This window comes from Sapajus apella, unplaced genomic scaffold, assembly GCF_009761245.1.
Source record: "Sapajus apella isolate SASKATOON/1434 unplaced genomic scaffold, GSC_monkey_1.0 scaffold2, whole genome shotgun sequence".
Classification (NCBI taxonomy): Eukaryota; Metazoa; Chordata; class Mammalia; order Primates; family Cebidae; genus Sapajus; species Sapajus apella.
This window is the reverse complement of record NW_022436942.1, coordinates 47,172,938-47,199,608: the sequence shown is the minus strand read 5'-3', so window position 1 is coordinate 47,199,608 and position 26,671 is coordinate 47,172,938. Positions and strand designations below refer to the sequence as shown.

At 34.9% G+C, this 26,671-nt stretch overlaps 1 protein-coding gene across 5 annotated transcripts in view; it reads left to right on the top strand.

The window, feature by feature from the left end:
• KITLG (KIT ligand) overlaps window positions 1-25,394 on the top strand; it is an 84,928-nt gene extending 59,534 nt beyond the window's left edge. For 3 of the 5 annotated variants that reach the window (XM_032297201.1, XM_032297185.1, XM_032297217.1), the window contains 6 exons: window positions 1,906-2,062; window positions 2,827-2,910; window positions 11,576-11,685; window positions 12,340-12,407; window positions 13,464-13,537; window positions 20,995-23,696. In XM_032297201.1, coding sequence (XP_032153092.1) covers window positions 1,906-2,062; window positions 2,827-2,910; window positions 11,576-11,685; window positions 12,340-12,407; window positions 13,464-13,503 — 459 coding nt within the window. In that variant the 3' untranslated portion in view covers window positions 13,504-13,537; window positions 20,995-23,696. Of the gene's footprint in view, window positions 1-1,905; window positions 2,063-2,826; window positions 2,911-11,575; window positions 11,686-12,339; window positions 12,408-13,463; window positions 13,538-20,994 lie in introns of all 5 variants that reach the window. The other 2 variants (XM_032297195.1, XM_032297208.1) reach the window with 2 other exon arrangements.
• Window positions 25,395-26,671: the final 1,277 nt, after the last annotated feature.

Here is a 26,671-nt window from a genome sequence, read left to right as displayed (position 1 = left end):
TTTTTCTTTATTTTCCGTAAGTGAAGTCCTGAAAATCTTCCTATTAAGTTACAAATGTTCATTTAAATGGAAAATTGTAATAAACATATCCCTGTCCTTTTATCCATAACGTAATTACCCCGTAGGTCACAGCAAAGAAATACATTTTGGCTCCTCAAAGTCATTGAATAACTGGTCATCACCAACTTCAGGATAAGGCATGACATATGGAATAGGCAATGTACTCCAGAAAAAAAGAGTGAGATGTTGGAGTTTAAATTCTGGTTCTGTCACTAATGAATTTTGTAAGCATAACTTCTTTGTGCCTCACTTTATCTTTAAAATGGAGACAATGCCAGAATTCCTCTAGTAGGTTTGCCATTAAATGATGTGTGATGAGTACTTTAACACCATACCTAGTAAAATAAGTATTAATACATTTTGTCATTTTTTTATCACACTTTGTTTATAGCAGAATCTTGCTTAAGAGATCTGATTTGGTATACAGTTCAAATGGCCAATGATTAGCTTAGGAGACTTCTATAAGTTTAAATCCAAAATTTTAAACAGAATTCTGTACCTTAATACCTAAATGCTTTTTCCTGTGTCCCTTCTAAATTCCGGCTATTCTTCAAGACTCAACTTTAATCCTATTTGTGCTCTCCAATCTTATAATTTTTACCATCTTAATAATCCAGTCATACCTTTAATCCAATACCTTTAATCTTTCTATTGTTTCAATTTTTAATTTCCAAAGTCAGAATGTAGTGTTAACCACTCTTTCATATTACTACTGCATATAGAATGCTGACGGCATTCTAAAGAGGTAGAGGTTACAAAAAGTAGAGTATATCACACAAGGTATCACAAAGTCAATAACATATGCATTAGAGCCTTAAGGTAAATGGTGATGTTGGGAAGAACACTGCAAACAACACAGAATGTCCATTTACTAAGTAAGTATGGCACTTTGGTGGGAACCCAGGAGATTATTGATGATATTTCTCAGTTGTTTTGGAGTCTGAGAATATATCCATGAGCAGTTAGAATAGTGCCTAGTAAGTAACAGATAGATGTTTATTTTGGTTACCTGCTTTTCTTTATAATCCATTATGTAACCCTATAATATAGCTTTGATTTGCTTTTGGGAATTTTATATCAATTAATTATACTATGTTTATTATTTTGGGACTTGCCTCTTTTACTCAGCTTTAGATTTAGAAGATGTATCCACTTTAATGCATATAGCTATCGTTAACCTTCTGCTGAATAATCTCCACTCATTCAATATATTACCAGTTATTAAGCCACTGTCTTTTGATTGACATAAGTGATACAGATATTGCTGCAAAAAAACTTTTTTATATGTCTGATGGTATATATATGTGCAAAAGCTTCACCAGGGTATTTACCTGAGAATAGAATTTCTGAGTCACAGGATGGGCACCTGTCTAACTTCACTGGATAATATCAAATGTACCAATTTACATTACCTCATTAGTATGTAAGAGTTTCCTTGCCAACATTTAATATCATCTGACTTTCTAATTTTTGGATATTAGAGCATGCATTATGGAGAGATCTTTTTTTGTTGTTTCTAAAAACTGGAAGTTCTTGTAATGGAGGGGTCTTTCTAAAATAAACCCTCATGTTTTTAATGAGCACCTCTAAAGAAAAATGTTTTCAATTTGTTGTTAAGTTTATTGTTTTGTCATGACATTGTGTTCACTGCCCCAGACTCAACTTGTGATCCCACTACCTTACATTACCAATTTGAATTACATACATTAAAACAGCCATCTAAAAGTGCTAGTTGTAAGAGTTCAAATACTTGAAACTTTGAGGGACATATTTATGTCCATTATCTTGACTTCAGTTAAATCTAAAGACTATTTGAAAAATGTAATCCTATTACTTTTTTTCTAGGATCTAAAAAAACCATTCAAGAGCCCAGAACCCAGGCTCTTTACTCCTGAAGAATTCTTTAGAATTTTTAATAGATCTATTGATGCCTTCAAGGACTTTGCAGTGGCATCTGAAACTACTGATTGTGTGGCTTCTTCAACATTAAGTCCTGAGAAAGGTAAGACATATAAGCATGTCCAGGTCAAATGTAAACAGCAAACTTAAATCTTCCCTATGTAGTAAGAATCTACCTCTGTGTTTAATTGTAGCAAGATACATGCCTGTATGTCTAATAAAAAAGCAAATATCAATAGCACTTACGATTCAGAACATTAAAAAAAAAAAAAACCCCTAAAATATAATACACAGAAGAAACTAATAATTGTACATTTGTTGGTTTCCAAGCCAAAACGATATTCATCAGCTTCAAATTAGGAGTTGTTTATGAGTAAACAATATATGAGATGGCCACTCATGCCTTTTCTCATCTAACATTTGCTAGTAATGTACAATTATATTATTCTGTACCTTCAGTCTACTTAATGTTCCTTCTCAAATTTTTTTCTTAAGGATCTAACTTTAAGTCATAAATTCTGATCCTCCCCAGTTATTCTGTATTGAGACTATTTTTTCCCTTCACTGGATCCTTATAATACAAACCTGGATTCATTGCTTTCTTTTTTTAATGAGAAATTACCATCAATGTGTCATTATTTGCATGTATTAACATATTTATTCAATATTTATTCTACAAGGTGACAGTGGTGAATTTCTTATTAAAATAGAATAGCAGGACTCAGTATGAAATAAATAGGATCTGAATACCCTAGATTTGGTAAGCTGACCTGGCAAGTAATCTGGTATTGCACTTCCCCCTTTCAGGGACTCTATAAGTCATACAAATCACCATATAACACTGACACATTATTGCTTTCTATTTAGATTCCAGAGTCAGTGTCACAAAACCATTTATGTTACCCTCTGTTGCAGCCAGCTCCCTTAGGAATGACAGCAGTAGCAGTAATAGTAAGTACATATATCTGATTTAATGCATGCATGGCTCCAATTAGCACTTATAGGAGTATTGCATGGGCTTTTAAGGAAACTTCTACATTTATTACTATTGATACTGTTCTGTTACTGTTATTCCTTTACGGTCTTCCTGAGACTTCAGTTTGTAGAATTAAATTTCCCTAGAGCTGGAGATAATGTTTAGAGAAATAGGCTAATAAATTTTCTGCTAAGATTATTTTAAATAAGACATATAATTAATTTTAGAAATATGATTTATACTTTTTGTTGAAGCATTAAAATATATTCTGTGTGGAATGTGCCTGACAAAAATGGAAATTTAAAATTAAGTGTACAAATGCTGGTTGTATAAAATTCCAAAAATATTTTCAGTTTTGTGTATAGCAGTATTTACTGTTGTGCATTTGGAAATAACTAAATTTGATTTAGCTATTTTACTACAGAATTATATGTTTGAGGATAATATGCTTATTTTTCTGAAATTTCTGTCCTCTTTTGCCAAGAACTCAGTTTTCTTTTAAAATTCAGGCAAAGGTCATTATAAAGGTTATTGTATTTACTTAATACTCTCTAGCCTCATGGAAGGTGCAGGAAGAAAAAAAAAATTATCTTGTGATCTTAGCTAAAAAAGTCATCCCTTAAGACTTACAAATGGGGCACTGTCTTTTGTTCAGGGACTTAGAAGACCTACATCTGAAAAAAAGTAAGCACTTTATTAGTAATTCATAATACCTTGTTACAATTCAGAATCTTTAAAAAAAAAAAAAACCCCTCTAAAATACCTTTTATTTATTTTGGAATTTTTTGCCACCAAAACCTGACCTGAACTGAGATGAGGCTATTGATAGTCTTTAATTATCTTTCAAAAAGTGAATATTTATATATTTTTCTAAGGAAATATTAATGTATTTGATTACTGGATGCTACCCAGAACTCACTGGGGATAGTATTTATTACACATTATTTGCAGGACAGGATCATCTAAGATATAAAATTCTAAATTACATAGCATATCAGTTCTAAAAAGTTTCAAAAAGAGACTAGGGCCCTGTATGTGTGGTAGTCAATTAGGGGTTTTCTTACTAACTATGAATTTTATTAACATTTTCAAAGAAGCAAGTTTTGGTTTCTTAAATTCTCTGCTTACATTTTATTAATTTCTAATCTTTATTATTTCCTTTCTTCTATTTGCTTTGGGTTTGATTTACTCCACTTTTTCTAGCCTTTCAAAGTGGAAAAATTAGATCACTGATTTTTAAACCATTTTTGCTAATTACAAGCACTTAAAAGTATAAATTTTCTTATATGCACTGCTTTAGTTGCACCTCACACATTTTTGTGTTGTGATTTTATTATTTTTCCTAAATATTTGTTAATTGTTGTGATTTCTTCTTTGATTCATGGATAATATAGAAGTGAATTGTCAAAAATTTTGTGGTTTTCTTATATATTTTATTATTACTGGTTTATGAATTAATTTTATTATCAGAATATAATTTTTTGAAATGTACTGAAATTTTCTGAAATGTACTGAAACTATCTTATATATATTATTTAACTATTGAGTGCAGCACTCAAATTTGGCAAAAGTGGTTGATAGTGTTGTTTATATCTTCCTTTCCTTAAGCTTCTTGTCTAATTTTTATTAATTATTGAGAAAGGGAATTGAAAATACTTACTTTTGATTGTGGATTTGTCTGATTTTCCTTTTGGTTTTCGGTTTTTTGCTTCATATATTTTGAAGCTTTATTATTATGGGCTTATATATTTATTATTATTATAACTTTCCTGTTTAATTGACCTTTTAATCTTACTGAAATATCCCTTATTATCTCTGGTAGTGCCCTTTGTCTTGAAGTGTATTTTGTCTGATATTAGTAGAGCAAACCTTTCTTATGCTTGCTATTTTCATGACATACGTTTGGCTTTCCTTTATTTTCAGTCTACTGTATTTATTTTTAAAGTACATCTCTAGTAGACAATATACACTTGGGCTTCCCTATTTTATTTAGTGTATCTCTGATTGTTAATTAGAGTATTTCATCTATTTCTAGGCAATAAATCATTGGTATAGTTGGATTTTAATCTACCATTTTCTTACTTGTTTTTTATCTGTCCCATTTGTATATTGATCTTTTGTTCCTTCTTTCTACTGCTATTTTGGGCTAATTTTTTTTTTTAGTGTTTAATTTTAATTACTGTTGGCTTTTCAACAGCACCTCTTTGCATTACTTTGTGGTTATTTTGGAAATTAAAGTATACACCTTAACTTGTAATATTCTACTTAGAGTTACTACTGTAGCACTTGAGATAAAAATACAAGACCCTTGAAACAGGATAGTTTTACTCAACCATACCCATCTTTGGGTCACCTTTGACATTTATTAACATACCTACATCAGTTATGAATTTCACAATACAGTCTACAATACACAATACAGTTCAAATTATTGCTTTAAACTATCATATATATTTTAAAGTAAGAGAAGAAAAAATATATTGTCTTTTATATTAACCTGCATATTTATTATTTCCTGTGCCCTTCATTCCCTTTTGTAAATCCAAGTTTCCATTTGGTATTAATTAATTTCCTTCAGGCTGAAAAACATTCTTTAGCATCTCTTATAGTACAGATCTGCTGGCAACAAATTCCTTTTCCTTTTTAATTGGAAAATGTCTTTGTTTTGTCTTCCATGTAGCAGGTATTTTTTACTAGATATTGAAGTATGGGTAAACAGGGTTTTTTTTTTTTTTTTTTAAAAATTTTAAAATATTGTATTCCTGCAATTTTTTTTTTTAAAAAAAAAAAAAAAAAAAAAGAAAGAAAGAAAAAAAAGGTAGCCATCATTTGTCTTATTTTTTTCCTTGTATGTACTGGGTCATTTCTTCATCTACTTTCTTTCAAAAAAAAAATTTTTTTTTTTAACAGTTTGACTAGAATATGCCTATAAGTGATTTTCTTTGTATTTATCTTTCTTGAGATTTGTCAAGCATTCTGGATCTGTGAGTTTGTTTTCCAGGGGGCTCACGCCTGTAATCCCAGCACTTTGGGAGGCTGAGGCGGGTGGATCACGAGGTCAAGATATCGAGACCATCCTGGTCAACATGGTGAAACCCCGTCTCTACTAAAACTACAAAAAATTAGCTGGGCATGGTGGCGTGTGCCTGTAATCCCAGCTACTCAGGAGGCTGAGGCAGGAGAATTGCCTGAACCCAGGAGGCGGAGGTTGCGGTGAGCCGAGATCGCGCCATTGCACTCCAGCCTGGGTAACGAGAGCGAAACTCTGTCTAAAAAAAAAAAAAAAAAAAAAAAAAAAAATTGGGGGAAAAATTACCCATAATTTTTTTCAAATTTTTTTTCTCCATTTTCTCTCTTCTCTCATTGTGAGATAATACTCACATATATGTTACCAGTTTGCTAGTGTATCACAGGTCACAGAAGTTTTTTTCTCATTTATTTATCCTTTTTTCTCTCTGTTCTTCTGAGTAATTTCTACTTGTCTGCTTTTAAGTTCACTGACCTTTTCTTCTACCATCTCTGATCTGCTGATTTTTCATCCAGTGAATTATTTTTAAATTTATATTTTGTGTTTTAGAATGTCCAGTTAATTTTTAAATGTATTTTATATTTCTCTGCTGAGATTTTCCATCTGCATATTTACTATGACAAATTTTTCTTTTTTATCCCTTAAACATAATTATAATAACTGCTGTAAAGGTCTTGTCTCTTAATTTCAACACATAGGTCATCTCAGAGTTGGTGTCTTTTGACATTTTTCTCCCTGATTAGAGGTCATATTTCCTTTTAAATAGTTAGTGATTGTTTAATATGTGCTGGATATTATGAATTCTATGCTGTTGACTATCTTGCCAATTCTATAGCATTTCTTTAGAGGCTATTGCATTGTATTTTGGTAGGAGGTTCGAATACTGGCAGATGAGGTTTATCTTTTCTACCAGCCTTGTTTTTAAACTTTCTTGGATATGAGGGAAAGTAGCCTTATTCCTAAGGCATGGAATATCTGAGATACCTCTAAAGTGCTCAGAAAATCTCGCCAATATTGCTTGTCGTAACAACTTTGTCCCCCATTGTTCCGTGACTGCTAGGATCTCTATTAAGATTATAGCTTCCCACGAGTTTGGTTTTTGGTGATTTATTTTTATTTTTTGGTCACATTTTGTGACTTCTCTACTGGTACATATACAGTCTATTAGTAGACCAATAACTTAAGGGGATTCATCTAGAGATTTCTGATGCTCCTTCTCTGCACAGCTTCCTTCTTCCAACTAACCTAGATCTAGAAACTCCAGCCCCACATCAGCAGCGCTGAACTTGAATCCTTGACTATCTTAGTGAGACCATTGATTCTTGCTTGGACTCTGTCTTCCACACTTCAATCTGAAAGTGCACCCCAGACAGGAGAGCTGAAAGCCAGAAAGCCAGGGTAAATATGAGCCTCACTTAGTGTGGTTTCCTTGTCTCATAAATTGCACATTTGTGCTGCTGTTGGCTAATTTCTGAAAAGTTACTTCATAATTTGTCCAGAATTATAAATACTTAGGTTGGAAAGGCTAGTCTGCTACTATTGTGTTTGTAAACAAGGCTTTTTTACTGATTTTAAAAGACTAAATATAAAATTCCTATTCAATTCCATGCCTCTGAATCTTAGATTACTTTTTAAATTGCAAGATGAGTAGACAGACCTTTATTTTGTTCATTGTTTCTTTTTTCTTCCTTTTTAAAAAATTTTGAGTCTTGCATTGTCAGCAATTTTTAGCTAGGTGATATCACTCATGAATATGCCACTTAGACACCTATGCACTAGGCAAGATTTTGTGGTGCTCACATTCTAAGATGTAAATAAAATACTCATAGTACAGTATATAATATGTATCATAATAGAATTATGCAAATGTTTTTAGTTGTAGCACAAAGGGGGTAAGACTGTTTTTTGGGAGAAGGGTCAGGGAAATTTGAAGAAAGCATACGTTTTCAGGGATAACTCAAAAGCTGCCCATGTCAGTCAGAGGATCAGGGCATATGAAAACTTACTATACAGATGTGAGTGTATAGGGAAGAGTCATGGGATAATGGGATAATATAAAAACCCACTAGTTATCCAAAGGGAATTACGTTTATAGCATAACAGTAATATCCTTTATGATAAACAAAGAGAATGTTTAAAAGATGTTTAAGTTTGAGATCCTTGGAGATGGTATCTAAATTATAAAGAAAGAAATCCTAACTTTGACATTACCTTACACATCTTCTAGAAATAGTCTTGACTCAACCTTCCTGGACTCATATCCCAGGCAAGTTAAACTCTGTTGACTCTTGTGTCAAATGGAAGATAATAATACCTCCTTCACAGAGTTTCTGTGAGTTTTAAGTGAGTTAGTACACATGTGCTTGGAGACATACCTGATGTCTTGTAAGAGTTCACCATTAAGTACTAGAATAATGAGATGCAATAAGACTGTGGATTAGTAATTATGCTGAACCTTTACGGAGCCCTGGATCTGAATCAAGGAGGAATACCCATTTGCTTGTTTCATAAGCACCAAGATAACCATGTCACAGGCATTGTGCTCCAAAACACGCTCACTCTAAAAAGAAGTTCATCAAAATTACAGCATAGTTATTTGTGTTCTATATTTCTACAGATGTTGGTTATTATTAGTCAAATGAGACAAGCCAGTTTCCAAGATTTCTGGACAGTGGATAGTTTTGGTAATAAGATATAATTAACATGATAATAACCCAAATCCTGTCCAGATGAGCTTCCTCACCATACAAGTTCTCTGCAGGCAATCTTCGCATAAAAACAAAACTTTGTTGTCAGTTTAAGCTTTATTCCCAAATACCCTCCATTTGGGCCTTGAGGCATACAGTTCAAAGGTCATTGATTCCTACTGGATAGCTGCAGTAGAAAGTATTAAAAGTCGTCCCCTGGTATAAGCAAATCTCTTCTGATAAAGTTCTTTTTGTCTGCCTGCAAGAGGGGCAGTAGTATCCCTGATGGACCAAAGGCCTGGTTCTCAAGCCCTATGCATGAACAAGTGAAATTTAAAAAGTGAGGTAACATTGACCTCTATAGGAGGTGAAGCTCAGTAACCTACGGGCCCTTCCCTTAAGTCCCTCCTCCACCTCCCCAGTCTTTGCTGTTTCTCTCCCCTCCTCTCTCCTGTAGGATGATTGCTGCTGTGTCTTAGTCAGATTCCTGGATTTTGTATTGGCTCATAGTCTTAGGAATGGAACTGTCAACATGGTTAAAAAATCACAGCACTCTCAGAGAACAAGTCTGAGCTTTCCTTAGTGAGGTCTCCCATACAGCTTTGTTTGAAGCCCCTTCCTTAGATGTTATCCTTCTGCCTAAGAAAGGTTTTAGGTAGCAAATTTCAGAATATCTCACTCTTTAGTAAGCTGCTTTTTGCTTGTGAGTCTGGTCTTTCCTCTGGTCTGAGTGTGGTGGATTTCAAGACTTAGATTTGGTCTTTGGATAGAACAGCAAGAACACGGTGTTTGGCTACCTTGATCCCAGGGCATCTGGCTGATCCAATATAGATAGTGGAGTTCTCCATGGCATCTTCCTAGCTAATTAGAGTTTTCCATTGGGTTTTAGGGAGAAAAATCTTAATTTATTTCTTTTTTCTCTCTGTATACATTGGTTAGGGCCCCTCAAGGAGGTCACCTAGTAAATCTATCGTAATTACATACCAGCAATCCCAATAGATAATGGGGGTCACAGCAGTCAAGGTGGTTCAAAGAGAACCACAAACAGCCAAATGATTTATTTATAAATAGTTTTATTAACATTCCTTAAATGGTAGGAATTGTTTGTAATCCTGAATCTATTTCATATAGAGAACATTTTTATAGATCCCAAGCTAGTCCACATAATCTTATGTAATCCTTAAAAATAGCTCTGTTATTGTAATGATAGTAGTTCAATTATACCAAATCCCATTTTATAACTCAGATTTATTTTGGTGAGAAAATTCACAATGAGCTCCAACTCGAGATGCTGACACATATTTCCCGTGGGGCTACAGGATGTGGGGTGGGCCAGGAGGGGGAATCCTAAGGAGGAAATTCATGGTTATGTGAATGGACAACCCTACTTCTGACAACTCTCTACCTGGGGATCACCAGCCCCTTACTGTCCATCTCTCACTGTCTCCTCCCACAACACACACATACACACAAATACACACACACGTGCACACACACACACACACAGTGAGCACACATGCATATATCCCATCATTAGAGTCTCCTTGGAAACACAGCAATCATAGGATGAGGCAATTTTCTGCTCTCAGTTCACATATGATAGAGGAATGGACAGTTCCTGTCCTTACCATAGTAGATAAAATCTGTTTCTGACTTATCAGGTTAAATTTATGAATTAATTTCTCCCTGTAAGATGTTGAAATATACATGGTAGATCAGTTATTTTATATTATATACTCTAGGTACTTTGTATGTTAAATAGGTATAGATACATAGGAAAATCTGTCAAAATAAGTTTCATGTTGGGAGAAAGAGATCCTTGTGGGAGATGTGTTTTGTTTATTTAATTCATGAATCATTCTGCATTTTTTTTTTTAAGATGGAGTCTTGCTCTGTTCCCCAGGCTGGAGTGCAGTCATGTGATCTCAGCTCAGTATGATCTCCACCTCCTGGGTTTATGCAATTCTCCAGCCTCGGCCTCTGGAGTAGCTGGGATTACAGGTGTGGGCCACTATACCCAGCTAATTTTTGTATTTTTAGTGGAGTCGGGATTTCACTATGTTGGCCAGGCTGCTCTTGATCTCTGGATCTCAGATGATCTGCCGGCCTAGGCCTCCCAAAGTGCTGGGATTACATGTGTGAGCCACCACACCCAGATTAAGTTCATGAATCATTTTGCTTCTCATGGAAGAGCCAGGCAGGATCAAGAAAGGTGTCTCAAGCCAATTCCATATGTGTTCTCTCTCATTAAGTTTCTTATTTAGACTTAGAATGGGGCAACACTGGTGCCCTCAACCATTCCCCTTAGTGTTAGTCTTAAGCTTTCCAACATTAAAAGTTCAAATGCTTAGTCCATTGCACACTGGCACTCATTAAATGTATATTGAAGATACGAATGAGGAAACAGCCATGATTCTAAGCATAAGGTACCTAAAAATACCATAACAACAGTGCACATACAATTATTTAATATTTTCAACAGTCCAAACATAGCTGAATGCATACAGATCTTGATCCAGGTTATAAAATGTCATATTTAAAATTTCTGAGCAAGCTGTCAAGAGTGAGAACGCAAAAAGACTTTAGAAGATAAAGGCATGGGAGAAAGATTAGCTTGATAGTATAAATCATTTTCCCCCCAGAAATATATCAAGTCTTAGTTCCACATGTGTCAGCATTACCCAAGCCAGAGCTCTTCTGCCTCTGTGATTTCTTTCTTTTTTTAATGCATTCATCTCTTGGAGACTACATGGACTTATATTGCCTTGCAAAAGCAATATTCAGCAGAAAAATCAATCTTTTGAATACTTTAAACCGATACAGGTCCAGAAAATGTTATGAATACAGTTAAAAACAACCACAGCATAACAGCAAAACTTCTAGGATGGATATGCTGTATTCATCACCATGTTCTTTAAATTACAGGAAAGGCCAAAAATCCCCCTGGAGACACTGGCCTACACTGGGCAGCCATGGCATTGCCAGCATTCTTTTCTCTTATAATTGGCTTTGCTTTTGGAGCCTTATACTGGAAGGTAAGTGTTGCTATTCCTTTTTTGTTTTTTAAATATACTATGTTTACATAAATTATTAACAATTTTTTCTCAAGAAATGATTCTTTAAGAAACAATAAATTCTACCTTTTCTTATAATCTAAACAAAATTTAAATTTTAGAAAGTTTCCCTATTTCTCATTATGTCTGGAGACAATCCCTCTAGCTGATAATTCACACTTAAGAATTAGGAACTGATGTTAATAGCCTGAACTAAATATGAAACAGAAGATCTGCCAAAAATCATATGATGCACGTAAAAGACAAATAGAAATGTCATTTGTATTATCTGCTATGTTAGATTTCTACTCCTTTGTTCTCTTCTTATTTAAGCCTGTCTAAAATTTTAAAATGCACAAAAATCATTGTGATTCAGCTTCTTGAAATTTCTTTTGAATGTGATTACTGTTTAAATGTCAGTTTCCTTATTACTCCTTAGCCCCCAACATCCTAAAAATGTTGAGTTGATAATACCATGCAGCTTTCACAATCCTTTATTACAAAAATATTTTGCATGCTACATGCTAAAAAATTGTTATTGGAGTTATTGACATAAAAGATAAAAGTGGAGACCACTTACCTCTTAAATATCAGACCATTCATTGATCATTTTATGTGACTTTCTTCTTTTCTCAGAAGAGACAACCAAGTCTTACAAGGACAGTTGAAAATATACAAATTAATGAAGAGGATAATGAGATAAGGTATTTTGTTTTGCTAAATGTGCACCTAAGCAAGCATGGCATTGCCACTTCACACACTGTGTACATGCTCATAATGTCTTTAAGAAGTCCTTCACTCATGACAGTAGCTCCTAACCAGTGAGTTCCAACTCTGACCTCTCACTCTCTCTGCAATCCTGCATCTCCATTTACCTGTAGAATATCGTCACATAATTTTCTTCATGACCGTTCTTAGCATATGAAAGGAGTTAGCTCTCCTTTCTTATTTTAGTAAGGCGGCAGAATCTTCTCAGACTCCTAGTTATGGAGCTCTGGAGACACATTTGCTCATGTTCTTTCTTTTCCACACTTTTATCAGAACATACTGATTCAGCTCTCGAAGCCTCTTCCTAAGCTTAGTTCTTTTGATAGTAAGCATTATCATCACTGGCATCTTTATAATCTCATGAGTTGCTGCCACCGATCTTTTGTTTAGCACTTCTAAACTCTATCTTTAGTTATACTCTTCTGTAAACCCTGGTTCATAGTGTCACTTCTTATTTAAAATACATGCAGTGATTTTCTCTTGCATATCTAATTTATCTCTTATTTTACTCTGGCTTTCAGAGCCTGTAACTTTTCTCAGCATACTCATTGTTTTCTCTAAAGCCAAATACCAACTTTGTTGTAAGATGACTTTCCATTCACTGTAGCTGGCTCTCGTTACTCTTTCACCTTACCCCATACTGCCCAGCATTCATATTTTCCCTTAATTTTGATTATAATTTTCATTTGGTGTGTTGCTTTCTCTCATGTCATGCCTGTATACCCAGACACATATGAAATGCATATAAGTATGTTTGGTATGTATATATACATATATATCGAGAGAAATTTTAAGTACTTGGAAAGACTACCTTGAGACAAATGAGGTCTTCTCTGTTCCCTATAGTAATAAGAAGGTAAACTTCCCATTCAATTTTGCAATCTTTTGCAACTGTATTTACAGAAAGCTGCCTTTTACAATGCCTAGATCATTGTGTACCTCAGAATCCCTGATCAAGAGAAAATAAGCATTTTTTTCTTATTGTTTTTCAGCATGTTGCAAGAGAAAGAGAGAGAATTTCAAGAAGTGTAATGGCTTGTATCAACACTGTTACTTTCGTACATTGGTAAGTTTTTAAAATTCAAGCTGAAATATTTAGCAAGAACTATACGGTAACTGAGATGCCAGAATTTAGAAACAAACTTCATTAGTAAGTCTTCTAGATCATGCAGTTGAGAGTATGTTGGCTGAAGTTGTTATGTAATTGAAATGTGCATATCTAATTCACTGCTTATTCTCAAGTTTTGAAAGGTAAGCAGTGTTTGTCCTTTCTACTGGATTCATCTTGTATGGGAGATACACAAAAAATTAACAATTGTAAGTTTACTTGGACTGTTTTTGAGGCCAGAAAAATTAATTAGACAAGGAGAATATAGCAAATTAGGGCTAAAATAAAATAGTAGTGATAGAATAAAATATATATAGAATCAATTTTATTTAGGTGTGACCAGCATAACATGACAGTATCCCATGTGTTAGATGCTGAAACAAGAGAAAACCAGAATGTTTCCCTGCCATTTTAAAGAAAAAGAGAAAACATCAAAATATCTTACAGTCAGGAGAGGAAGATTTTCAAAATCAATTGCCACCTTGCACATGACTAGTAATAATTATGCTTTATGATAGTTCAGAGTCCAGGATTCCTGAGCATAAACACATGGCAGATACTGGCTGTGATTGTGTGGTTCTGTGGAGGGATTGTGGGAGAAAGGAGAGTAAGACATGGCTAGAAGCTACTGGTGATCAGTATCTCCTGTCCTGCCTACATGGTCTGCTCCCTTGCTGTAGATACTGTTGTGGGAACACCCAGAGCTGCATTAATTTGATCTGTATTGATTCATGCTCTCCCTAACTTTTGCTTCTACTAACTGGCTGTTATTTTTGTTACTGTCATGAAATCCTGAGTGCATTCACCACAGTGGCATGTGAATATTCTCATGCCACTGAGAGTATTCTTTTCTAATTCCTCAATTCTTCCGTGCACTCCCTCCTTGTCAAAGGATTATTTACTCTCCTCTTTATTACCTAGATAATCTGTGGTGAGTTCTTCTTTTACCATGCAGGTCACTGCCCTTCCAGCTTTAAGACCCATCCCAGATTCAGAGATTTATCTCTAGACTGAATCTTCTTCAATGGAGCTGAGTCATAAAGCGTCTTGCCTCCTGAATGAGCTTAATTTTGTTATATAACAACATTCTTTTAACAACTCAAGATAACATAATTATGTCGCACATTTCTCTAACACTTTAATACTGTTATTCTATACACTGTCACTTTTACCTTCAATCATACTCTTGATAAACATGTCCAAAGCATGAATAGCACCCTCTTTTTTCTGCTACCCATTGCCACTTCTTTCTCGGTTCATTCTTCCTGTCCAATAATGTAAATGGATAGACCCTTTGCTTGACCATTTTATTTTCTGGAGCAATATTTCCCAAGCTGAAACCATGCTTTTTCCTAGATATTCATTTCTCTGCCTTTCAATCACAAAATGAGCTTCACTTTTTTTCTCCCCTGTTCTTCTTGACAGCCATTTTAGTTTTCTCAAGCCAGGCATCCACAAACCACACATTAAATGGTTAATTGAGTCTTAAGTGCTCAGATGCTCAAGTAATGTCCTCTGTTGTTTGGTTTTGGATTGCATTGCTAGGATCATGTTTTGGCACACAGGTCTTTAATCATGTGGTTTTAATTGTGGTATTCGTCCCATGACATTTGGGAGTAGATTAGGATGAGGAAACTCAGGCGACTGGTTTAGGAGGAAAAAAGATGGTATTTTAAAGTAACCATAGTCAAACAACTTGTGCATGTGTCGAATAGTCAATTAGCATTCCAAAACAAGAGCTGGGTCTTTCTGTTTCTTGCTGTGCCCTCAACACCTAACTTGTTGCCTATGTATTGTTGGCTCTTTATAAATGTTTGTTGAATGAGAGACTGAGTGAGTGACTCAGCCCTAAATGAAAGTTTAAGCAAATGGCAAAGAAGATTGTTCTTCTGAAGCAGGGTTTGTTTTTATCTTGTGTGGGAATGTGTGTGTTTAATTTGCTGGTTTGGATTAATGGGACAGCAAGGTATGCATATCAAGAGGGAATATGATCATATGGGAAATTAAGTAATAAATTATTTTTCTTAAGGTATGAATTATTTACTCATATATAAAATAAATCACATTGGCCAGGTTAATGAAGCCAGAATTGTTCGGAAAAAAAACCCCAGCACACTTAATGAGTAGTCGATGAGAAATAGATAGCAGAATGAATGAAAAACATGACTCATTCTCTTTCGTAAAGTACCTTACTCATCATCTCTGCAAAGCTCCTCCAAGGCTCAGGTCACATACTACTATCTACAAAAAGCTGACTTCCCAAATGAAAATAATCACTATTTGTAGCCCTCTAAATAGATTTCATATGACCCTTGGTAGGACATCACAGTCACTTAAATGAACATTTTGTGCTCTTTTCAAAACCATAAGCCCTTAGAGGGCAGGATTTTATTTTTTCTTAATGTAATTTTGGAGCCCCACTAAACAGTGTCACTTATACTATGCATATATAAATGATGAGTAACTATTTGTCAAATAAGTTAATCATTTATTAATTTAAGATGAATGAATATCTCAGAGAATTACAATAATATGAGAATAAAATTTATAGAGATGAAAACAGAAATGAACTTGCATATGTGTATGAGTACATAAGAATTCAAATGCTGAGGGAAAAGTAGGAAAGAGGGAGAAAAGAGCCAGCTCATCATCAATAATCTGAAAACCTCAAAGTAAAAATGTGTATGTATCATTTGTAATAATCTATTGACACCTATTATATGAAGTAAAGCCTTACATTTGGCCTCATACTAACAGAGATGGAAAACCCTCCAAGGAAGTCTTAAGTCTATTTCCTAGGTAAGGGTATAGTAGAGGGAAGGTTTGGGAGAACAAACTATGATGGGGTAGGAGAGAAAATCTTCTAAAAAATAAGAATAACTGTAGGAAAAAAAAATACCAAGATAGAAATAAAATGTGGAGTTGCAATTATACCTTTAAAAAATAGATACGGATTTCAATCATTTTATTTGTTAGTAAGGTAGGGGAAAATACAAGAAATGACGTAGGTTTATGGCAAGGATTTCTCCCTGAAAGGGAAGTTTCACTAACTAAAACAAATTAAATCACGACAAATATTGGAACACTAGAATAGAGAACATATGGGCTAGTTCTCTGAAGGAAATACCCTATAATTGGGAAATGAAAAGAAATAAGGTTTAATATCTTAAATACAAAGAACAAATGTAGAAGGAATGTAATGAACTAGAAACAACAACGATAAAAGTTGCACGTAGGAAAAAATAGGCCAGGAGCGGTGACTCACACCTGTAATCCCAGTACTTTGTAGGGCTGAGCCGGGAGGATCACTTGAGCCCAGGAGTTTGAGACCAGCCTGGGCAACATAGCAACATAGGGAGACCCCATCTCTACAAATAATTTAAACATTGGCTGGCCATAGTGGTGTGTCCCAGCTACTGAGGAGGCTGAGGCAGGAGGATTGACTGAACCCAAGAGGTTGAGGCTGCAGTAAGCCATGATCACAGCACTGTACTCCAACCTGGGTGATGGAGCAAGACCTGGTATCAAAAACAAAAAAAATGAAAACTTAACTGAAGTTTTGTTTATTTGACACCATGTATGAGAACAGCTATGTGAAAAGTTAAAAATCTACTTGGTCACTTAGCTTATGGCAAGTATCCACAGTAGCATCCTACAAAAAACTTTTTCATTTTTGATTGTGTATAGCAAAGATTAAGAGAAATAAATAAAACAGATACATTACATTAAAAGCTTTATTTATGTTAATACATTATGGGAAACTTTTGCTCTTTACTCTTCCTACAAATGTGATTCCAACAAACTCTAGTAGGTGAATCGATGGATGCAATGCTTAATAAAACCTTGTTGTGTCCTCAAATTGTTAATAGCCTACAAAAGGAAATCAGACATATATATAATAACCCATTTTTAAAAGTAAACTAAAAGTTTACAAGGTTACTTTGATCAAAGTCCAGGCCCCTGCATATGGTTGTACAAGATGTGAATTCAACACTGTTTTAGATACTGGCATGGATGGCATCTTAGAATTGGGCACACTCAAATACAACTGCCTGTTTTTGAAAGGAGAGAGAAATCACTAACAATAGGAGAAAGACTTCACTTTGTAAGTGATGGAGGTGGCATCTGTACTGAGCACATGGCATAAACTAAGTCAGGAAGGTCCCAAAGTATAAACTATGTTCAAGGGTTAGTTTGGACAGTTGGACTCCAGTGGAAGTCACAATCGCGCCATTGCACTCCAGCCTGGGTAACAAGAGCGAAACTCCGTCTCAAAAAAAAAAAAAAAAAGTTAAAATGCTGAGAAGAATGGGTGAACATCAGTTTGAAAAAGGATTTGAAATCCACGAACAGAGCTTACATGCCTTGTGTCACATAAGGAGCTATTGGGAGAAAATGGTGTAGGAAAGATGTGGGTGACAATCTTAGCAGAGGTGTGGAAAAACTAACTGGGTGTCAGTATGGCCAGAGATATACAGGAGTGGTTAGCTAGAGAAAGGAAGTCCACTTAAAAGGCCAGTCTTCAAATAAGATGTGAGAGAAATGACAACTGAGTTACCATCATGGCCAGGAAATAAGAAAGCATAAACCATTTGAAGGCATTGCAATAAAAGAATCAACAAATCCTGGTTACTAATGGGGCATGAGGCTTGGCATCACAGGCAGAACTCAAGAACGATTTGGAGACAATGGGACTTACCACAGTGCAGTGGCATTAACGGGAAATGGGAAATCAGGACAAGTAGTTGTGGTAAATATTATTGAAACTGATCAGTGGCCAAATATGTTAGATTGGAACCTTAGATAACGGTCAGGCCTGGAAAGAATAGATTTGCCATTTGACAGTCATCTGCAAAGAATCTTATTTTGAGACCTTGAAAGAAAAATTGCTTAGTCACAGAAAAAGCCCAGTGTGGTTGATAGTAAATAGCATGGGTTTGATTATGGAGAGGTTCACTAAAGAAACACAAACAAAATTTCCTGTATATCTGAGCTAAGGGAGAAGAAAACAAATCTTAGAATTGAAATAAAGGACAAACTCAAGTCAAGCTTGGAAATTTAGGCCCCAAGTCTTGGGAATGGTTGGTTACCAAATAAATAGCAAGATGTATGATTCTCTACCAGATATTTCCTAAGACTTTCCAAAGCTTTAGGAGTTTTGTTTCTGTAGACACATTGTAAAGCAGATGATTAGAAGGGATTTGGCCTGGGTTCAAGCCTTGACTCTTTGACATAGAATACTAGATGAGTTTCTGTCATTTCATGTCTTGTAAACTCTGGTTTTTCATATGTAATGAGAGTCAATGATATTTACTCTTCTTATTTCATGTGGGTTCTTTCAAGAATCCTGGGTATCATTATAAAAAATTGTAGTTTTGTTCTATGGGAAAACAGGTGTCAGTCTTTAAGTTTATTTTCTTTGCCAAGTGACCCAGGGATGGAAGACAGAATCAAAAATAGATTTTCAATCTTGCTTCTCTACATTTAATTTTCTCTCTCTCTCTCTAATTTCCCTCTCTCTCTCTCTCTCTCTCTCTCCCCCCCCCCTCTTTTTCTCTCCCCTCTCTTGTTTTGAGACAGAGTCTTGGTCTGCAGGCCAGGCTGGAGTGCAGTGGTATGATCTCAACTCACTGCAACCTCCGCCTCCTGGGTTGAAGTGATCTTGTGCCTCAGCCTCCCAAGTAACTGGGATTACAGGTGTGCACCACCGTGCCCAACTAATTTTTGGATTTTTAGTAGAGACAGGGTTTCACCACATTGGCCAAGCTGGTCTCGAACTCCTGACCTCAGGTGATTCACCTACCTCAGCCTTGTAAAGTGCTGGGATTACAGGTGTGAACCACCACGCCCATCCTACATTTAATTCTCTACATTAAGCTTTATGTTTCAAGTTATTCATACCTCTAAAAAATATATTATTTTGCTTTTTGTGATTCCCTTTTGCTTTCTAACCATGCTTTTAAAATACCTTCTATATATTTTGGATTTTTGAAGTTTTAATATCTCTTAATTTTTGTTATAGATTTAATTCCAATTTCCTAAATACAGGTTGTCTAGCTTCTAGAGTTCTCTGGTAAATTGTTGTATAAGACACTTTTTAATATATGACATTTAGAGAGACTGGAAAAATATTGCAGTTTTTATTACTCACACTATGGAATTTTATGGCTACTCTGTGTAATGATCTCAATACTTTAAAAACAGTGATTTGTGATGCTGGGTTGATAAACATGGACAAAAGTCATAAAAGAGATTGAGCAGAGAAGAGAAATGCAAACATGTTTGTTTAGAGACTGTGATTGAAGGTGGGATGATGATACTATCTATCTATCTATCTATCTATATATTTTAATATGTATATTTTATTGCATTTTAGGTTTTGAGGTACATGTGAAGAACATGCAGGATTGTTGCATAGGTACATACATGGCAATGTGGTTTGCTGCCCTCCTCCCCCTCAGCTATATCTGGCATTTCTCCCCATGTTATCCCTCCCCAACTATATTTTTTAAAAGTAGAAAAGGAAGTACAAATACTTAACTGGAAAGCTGAAACATCTGAAAGCTTAGTAGTTTAACAGAAGTACTAAAGAACTAAAACAAAATATGGCTTTCATGCTTCAACAAGTACAACAGGCTGTGCTGAGGCCAAGTGAACCTTCCCCAGAGGCTTTGTTGGCATGTAGTGCCAGGATTTCAGTCTTTCTTTTTTTGGCTAGTAGTATTTCTGCTGCTATTTCCTCAGCTGGTAGAAATGATTGCTAGAACCTAACTAGACAGTCAAGATTCTAGAGCAGCTCAGTGTCCATGTGAGGCTACTACTTGTTGGTGGCCATTGGCCAGCTTCTCCACCCGTCCTATGGATCTCTTTCATGCTACTCTATGTATCTCCACTTCTCTAGTCTCCACTCTCCAGACACTTCCTTGTTCATCAATCCTTCTCCCTTCATGCCTGTCTACTACATTTTATAGCCTTGCTAGATAAACTCAAAGCTATTTTGATAATTATCTTATCACAAATTGAGATCATTGGTAGAATGTCAGAAGGTATGAAAGTCAAAGGGTGAAATATTTATTGAGTGTCTATTAAGTGCCAGGCATTGTTATAAGAGTGGAGGTACAGCAGTAAAAGAGATAGAGAAGCTCCCTGCCCTCATGGAGCTTACATTTTAATGGGAGAACATAGATAACAATACATAAGATTGTTTCAGATAATGTGTTATCAAGGAGATCATAGAAAAAGACTGATCACTGCATGTAAGAAAACATTTATCAAGTTCTTTTATGCTATGTAAGTGAAGCATACATTGTAAATCTGTTACTCTTTCTGTGATTATGATCACAATTTCAGCTACTGAGATTTTGAAAAAAGGCAGAAGGCAGATATACCATAATCTCTCTTCTTTTCCTTTCTAGGCTGGTAACAGTTCATGTTTGCTTCATAAATGAAGCAGCTTTAAACAAATTCATATTCTGTCTGGAGTGACAGACCACATCTTTATCCGTTCTTGCTACCCATGACTTTATATGGATGATTCAGAAATTGGAACAGAATGTTTTACTGTGAAACTGGCACTGAATTAATCATCTATAAAGAAGAACTTGCATGGAGCAGGACTCTATTTTAAGGACCTGCGGGACTTGGGTCTCATTTAGAACTTGCAGCTGATGTTGGAAGAAAAGCACGTGTCTCAGACTGCATGCACCATTTGCATGGCTCCAGAAATGTCTAAATGCTGAAAAAACACCTAGCTTTATTCTTCAGCTACAAACTGCAGCCTGTAGTTATCCTGGTCTCTGCAAGTAGATTTCAGCCTGGATAGTAGCGGTAACAATTTTTCTCAAAGGGATCTGGGAAAAAAAGTGTAAAACTCAGTAGCATCAGCCACTGTACAGTGTAGAAAGCAGTGGGAGCTGTGATTGGAGTTGGCAACATGTTAGTTTATAGTTGCTGATTAGTTATATGGGTCTGATTTTGATCTCTTCTTGATGTAAACCATGCTCACCCATATCCCGCCAAACACATGTAAACGGTTGCCTGGTTCCATCCATGCAGGGAGCCAGTACTGAATTATGCATTGGCAGAGGGGAGACTCTCCAAAAGAGCCATTGCAGGAAGAAGTTAAGAACACTGAACAGCAGAACAATCTGCTGAGGAGGACACTGGCACCCCTGGAAAGGTCTGCCTTTTCCCTTGACCACTATAGAGTGTATAAATTGTGTTTGCAAAATATGTTATGACATGTTTATATTCTACAACTATTACAGAGCTATGTAAAGGGACTTAGGAGAAAATGCTGAATGTAAGATGGTCCCATTTTCAATTTCCACCCTGGGAGAGAATAAAAATAAATTATGATATTTAATATCTAAGGTTAGAAAACCACGCCCACGTGTTAATATGGGTGTTGAAAACTAGGTTACTTGGAATGCAAGGAATCAGGAAACTTTAGTTATTTATAGCATAATCACCATTATCTGTTTAAAGGATCCATTTATTTAAAATCAGGCCCTCTATATTCATTAAGGTTTATGAATTAAAAATTAAAAGAAAGCTTTATGTAGTTATGCATGTCAGTTTGCTATTTAAAATGTGTGACAGTGTTTGTCATATTAAGAGTGAATTTGGCAGGAATTCCCAAGATGGACATTGTGCTTTTAAACTAGAACTTGTAAGACATTATGTGACTATCCCTTGCCAATTTTTTTATAGTCAAGAAAACATCTGACTAAAGTCAAACAATGATTTCTTATGGTTTACTTTGATGAAGGTCCTTTTAGCATGTCTTGAACATACACATAAAGGAATCCAAAGCTTTCCATTCTAACTTAACCTTTGTGATAACATTATTGCCATGTTCTACAACCATAAGATGACAGTTTTCAATGTAGTGATACAAAAGGGCATGAAAAACTAATTGCTAGCTTTCCTTTCATTTCAAAAATCCAAGAATTTCTAATATATTTGGATTTTAGCTTATGTTCAAAGCTAATCCAGATACAACTCCAGTAAGTGGCCTTTGCTCTTTTCTGTACCAAAGAGCCCAGATGATTCCTACAGTCCCTTTCTTCTCTAACATGCTGTGGTTCCTTAAATACGGATAATTTCTCTAAGATATAACCCAGGTGCTTTGAGAAACTTTGTTACGGTGTTCAGGCCCTCAGATATCCCATGGTACACTTGATTAGTAATAAAACCAAACATCAATTTAATTGCTGATAGGTCATGTCTCAGTGTGTGGCATTGAACTGTTTTCAGGAAAACAGATATAGATTAATATGAGTTATGTGTATAGGTTGTGTGTAGATTGAGAATAGTAGATACTTCTCAATCTAGTAGTTTGATTTATTTAACCAATGGTTTCAGTTTGCTTGAGCATATGAAAATGCTGCTTAATGTGCTTGAGAGTATAATAAATGTACCTTTGTCCTCAAACCTAGTAGCTGGGTTTTAACACTCAAGGACATGGTCTTAATCAATAGAGTTAAATAAATTCAGCAAATTATTAAATCTGACACGGTAGGAGAGGAGAGATGTGTTCTTCCTATTAAACATATTGGTCCATTGAAAGTTACATGGATTGCCAATTTTTAAAACACTAAAGTTTAATAAAATGCATGAACAATAGAAAAATGATGAACATTATTTTGGATGCTAGCTGCTTGGACATTAACTGTGTCATTTCTGCTTTGAGATAAAATATATATTTATCTTTGCTTATTTTATCCCAGATGTGTTCTGAATATCCTTCTTCATAAATCATGGAAAACTCACCGCTGAGATAGTAAACCACGAAATCGCCTTTTCAGTTGGTGCCATGTTTCTAATAGTTCCATCTTATAATGTTTCAAAATTACCTTTTAAAATGATCTTAGAAGCCTGTAGATTCTTAACGATACTGAAGGCTTTGCACCTCCTTGGTAGAAACCAAGTCTATTTAAAAAATGGCTTTATGATAAATGGTGCCTGCCCAGTGATAATGAAGTGTTCCTGGATTTTGTATTGTAATTTAATGTGCTTACCACACTGCCACATTTTAATGAGTCAGAGACAAATTGATATTTTTCAATACAATAATAGTATAAGTAGCCTATTCTCTTAAAAAGTATGTGAAAAATTGAAAATTCGGAAAAATTATGCAAACTTAATGAAGTATTTGCTTTTAGTAAGAATGAAATACATTTCATTGAGCTTTTAAGTACTTTGGAGAAACTTTGGGCCACATTTTGCTCCTCTAATTCAACTGAAGTTATAAATAAAGAGAAAAATTCATTCAGAAATCATGGATATTTAAAAATGTTTTACTGCAGCCAAGTTTTTGCTTCAAAATGTAATTCCAGTTTGGGGCTTTTAGGCATTCTGTATATTTTAAAACTATATTCTTCTAAAAGGCATTTTGGCGTGGTGGGATGGATGTTGCAAAAGATCCTCCAGAGCTTCCACTCTGTCATTAACTGATGTGGTAACTCGCCTCTCCTCTTTGAATCTCAATTTTTTATTTATCTATATGATAAACTAAGAAACCACGCCTTACGGTGAGTCCTATTGCAATATGACTGACGAGATAAAATAGAATTGAAACTAACCCATACAAAATATCCCAACTCTGGACTCTGTGAATAAGTATCTTGACCATAAAAAGTCATTGCTGTTCCTGTTTCTAGTGTAAATAGTGTCCATTAGTAAGGTGAAATTCAGTCTCAAGTAGGGTGAACTGGATCACCATTTACACGAGATGGCTTTTTCCTTTGCTTAAATCAACATTTTGGATCACCTCCCAAGAATGAAAACCAGTAGTACATTTTAGTCATATTAGTCAGGATGAGAAACTATAAGATGTATGTAGCATTTGGAAGTACACCAAAGTGAGCATTTAAATCTTCTCATTTTATTGAAAACTAACAGCAGAAAATGTAAAATGCTCATGAATTTTTTTAATGCCGAAAGGTATTTTGGAACCAATTTATAAAGGAGTAATTCATTAATTACACTTTAAAATTTGAAAGTGGGATAAGAATTCTAAAGTAAGCCAGCTTATCTTTGAAACAGTATTATTTTGAAATTGGCTTTAAAATAAAACCATTCAGATTGCAACTCTAATTAGTTAATTTGTGGAATTTGATCACACAGTTCATAGTGTTGCTGCTTTCCATTAACTAGTCTTGAAATGTTTTTGTTTGTAAAAATAAGCTAATGGTACTTTCATTTCACAACAAGGTTGTATTTTTTTTAAGAAATAATTCATGCTAAAATGGATATTTGTGATCCTGAAATGTTTGCTAAGCATTGTAAATTTATTTATAACTGCCATCTCTAACTACATCCTTATGAGGTTTTTAACAATAAAATTAAGATAATAATTGTTTAAACTAAAAACCACACCGTTTTCCAATACTTGATTTCTGAGCTGCAAGACTCACTAAATATAATTTTCCAATCAAAATATTCTATTGTCCTATGTGCTAAGGATTAATATGTGATTATGGTGTCCACTTGCCACCAATTTTTTAAAACAATGGACTTGAAAAGTATTAATTTAGATGGATGCACAGATATATCCTTAGTTCAGCCATAGATTGGAGTTTGCATATAATAATGTAAATGTATGTCAACACTATTCTAAATAGTTTTATTATGACTGAAATTTAATTAAATAAAAAAGGTTGTAAAATGTGATGTGTATGTGTATATACTGTATGTGTACTTTTTAAAATAGGTGTATGTCCCAACCCTTTTTTATACAGGTTTGAATTTGAAATTACATTATATATACATATACTTTATTGTTCTAAATAAAGAATTTTATGCACTCTCATAAATTTGTCCTGTCGTTTTCTGTCTTAAGGTTATCAAACGTGTACAACATGGTTGGGCATTTATTAAGCTACAGTCAAAATTTTCTATGGAAACTTTGAATTTGTTGAAATATGGACACAAGGGGATAAGAAATCATTTAAATTCAATAAATATTTATTGATCACTAAAGTCATCAAGGAAAATAAAGATGAATTAACAGGACATTTGCTTTCAAGAGGTTTATAACTTGGTTGGGGAATAGATATGCAATAGGTATACAGAAAAGCACTATAATCGCTATAGATATAGGAAAGCACTATAATATGTATAGTCCCTGAAGTAACTACCTACATGCAAAACAAAGGTCCAGTTAAAGTGCTTAAGACAGGCAGGAAGGAGAAATGGATAAGGAATAAGGAGGACCATCAAGGAGTTGATATTTGGGCTAATATTTAGAAGGATGAGACAAATTTTTATATTGGGAATTATGCCTAGTCAAAGCAGCATTTTCCATCACAAGAAGTTATAAAATTTCTAAGCTTATTTTGCCAAATCAAACAGATGTGTCCTTAGCATACACCATATAAAAAGACATACGGAGAGATAAGACCAGATCCTTCTACATAGCAACAGGGAGTTCAGACACTATACTTAGGGTCCCTGAGAAGCCGACACCGTTGCTTGTTTCTGAGAATGACAACATCAAAACTCACTATCGCTTCTGTGATTTAGGGAATAATCATCCTGCTTAACCACTGGTTGCTATTTGACTGTTGACCACATCCCCTTTGCTATATGACACCACACTTATTCACCCACCATTTCTTTTCAGAATTTGCTGATTCTCCCTTCTCTGTTCACCCTTTATATTGCCAGCTTCAACCAGTATATGTCTAGATGATTAGAATAGTCTCCTAACTGATCACATTATTCTACTTTCACCGTTTTTTAACCAGTTCATCACATTATAGTGAATAATATGGAGACATCTGGTTGGTTGGTTGGTTGGTTGGTTGGTTTCTGGCTAAAACACTTTGACAGCTTCTCATTATTTTTGAGATAAAACCCAAACTCTTCAACATGACCTACAAACCTCTACTTGAGCCATCTCATCATTTTTTGGGGGGGCAGGGGGATTGCTCATTGTTTTTGCCTTTAAGCCATGAACAGCATGAAGGTTGGGCACATAAATACTAATAAAACTGCATTCCTCAAATTTCATGCAAATGATAATTAGTGGAATTCAAACAAAATGTGATCTAAATAGCTATCACCTATCGCACTGAGAAGTTATTT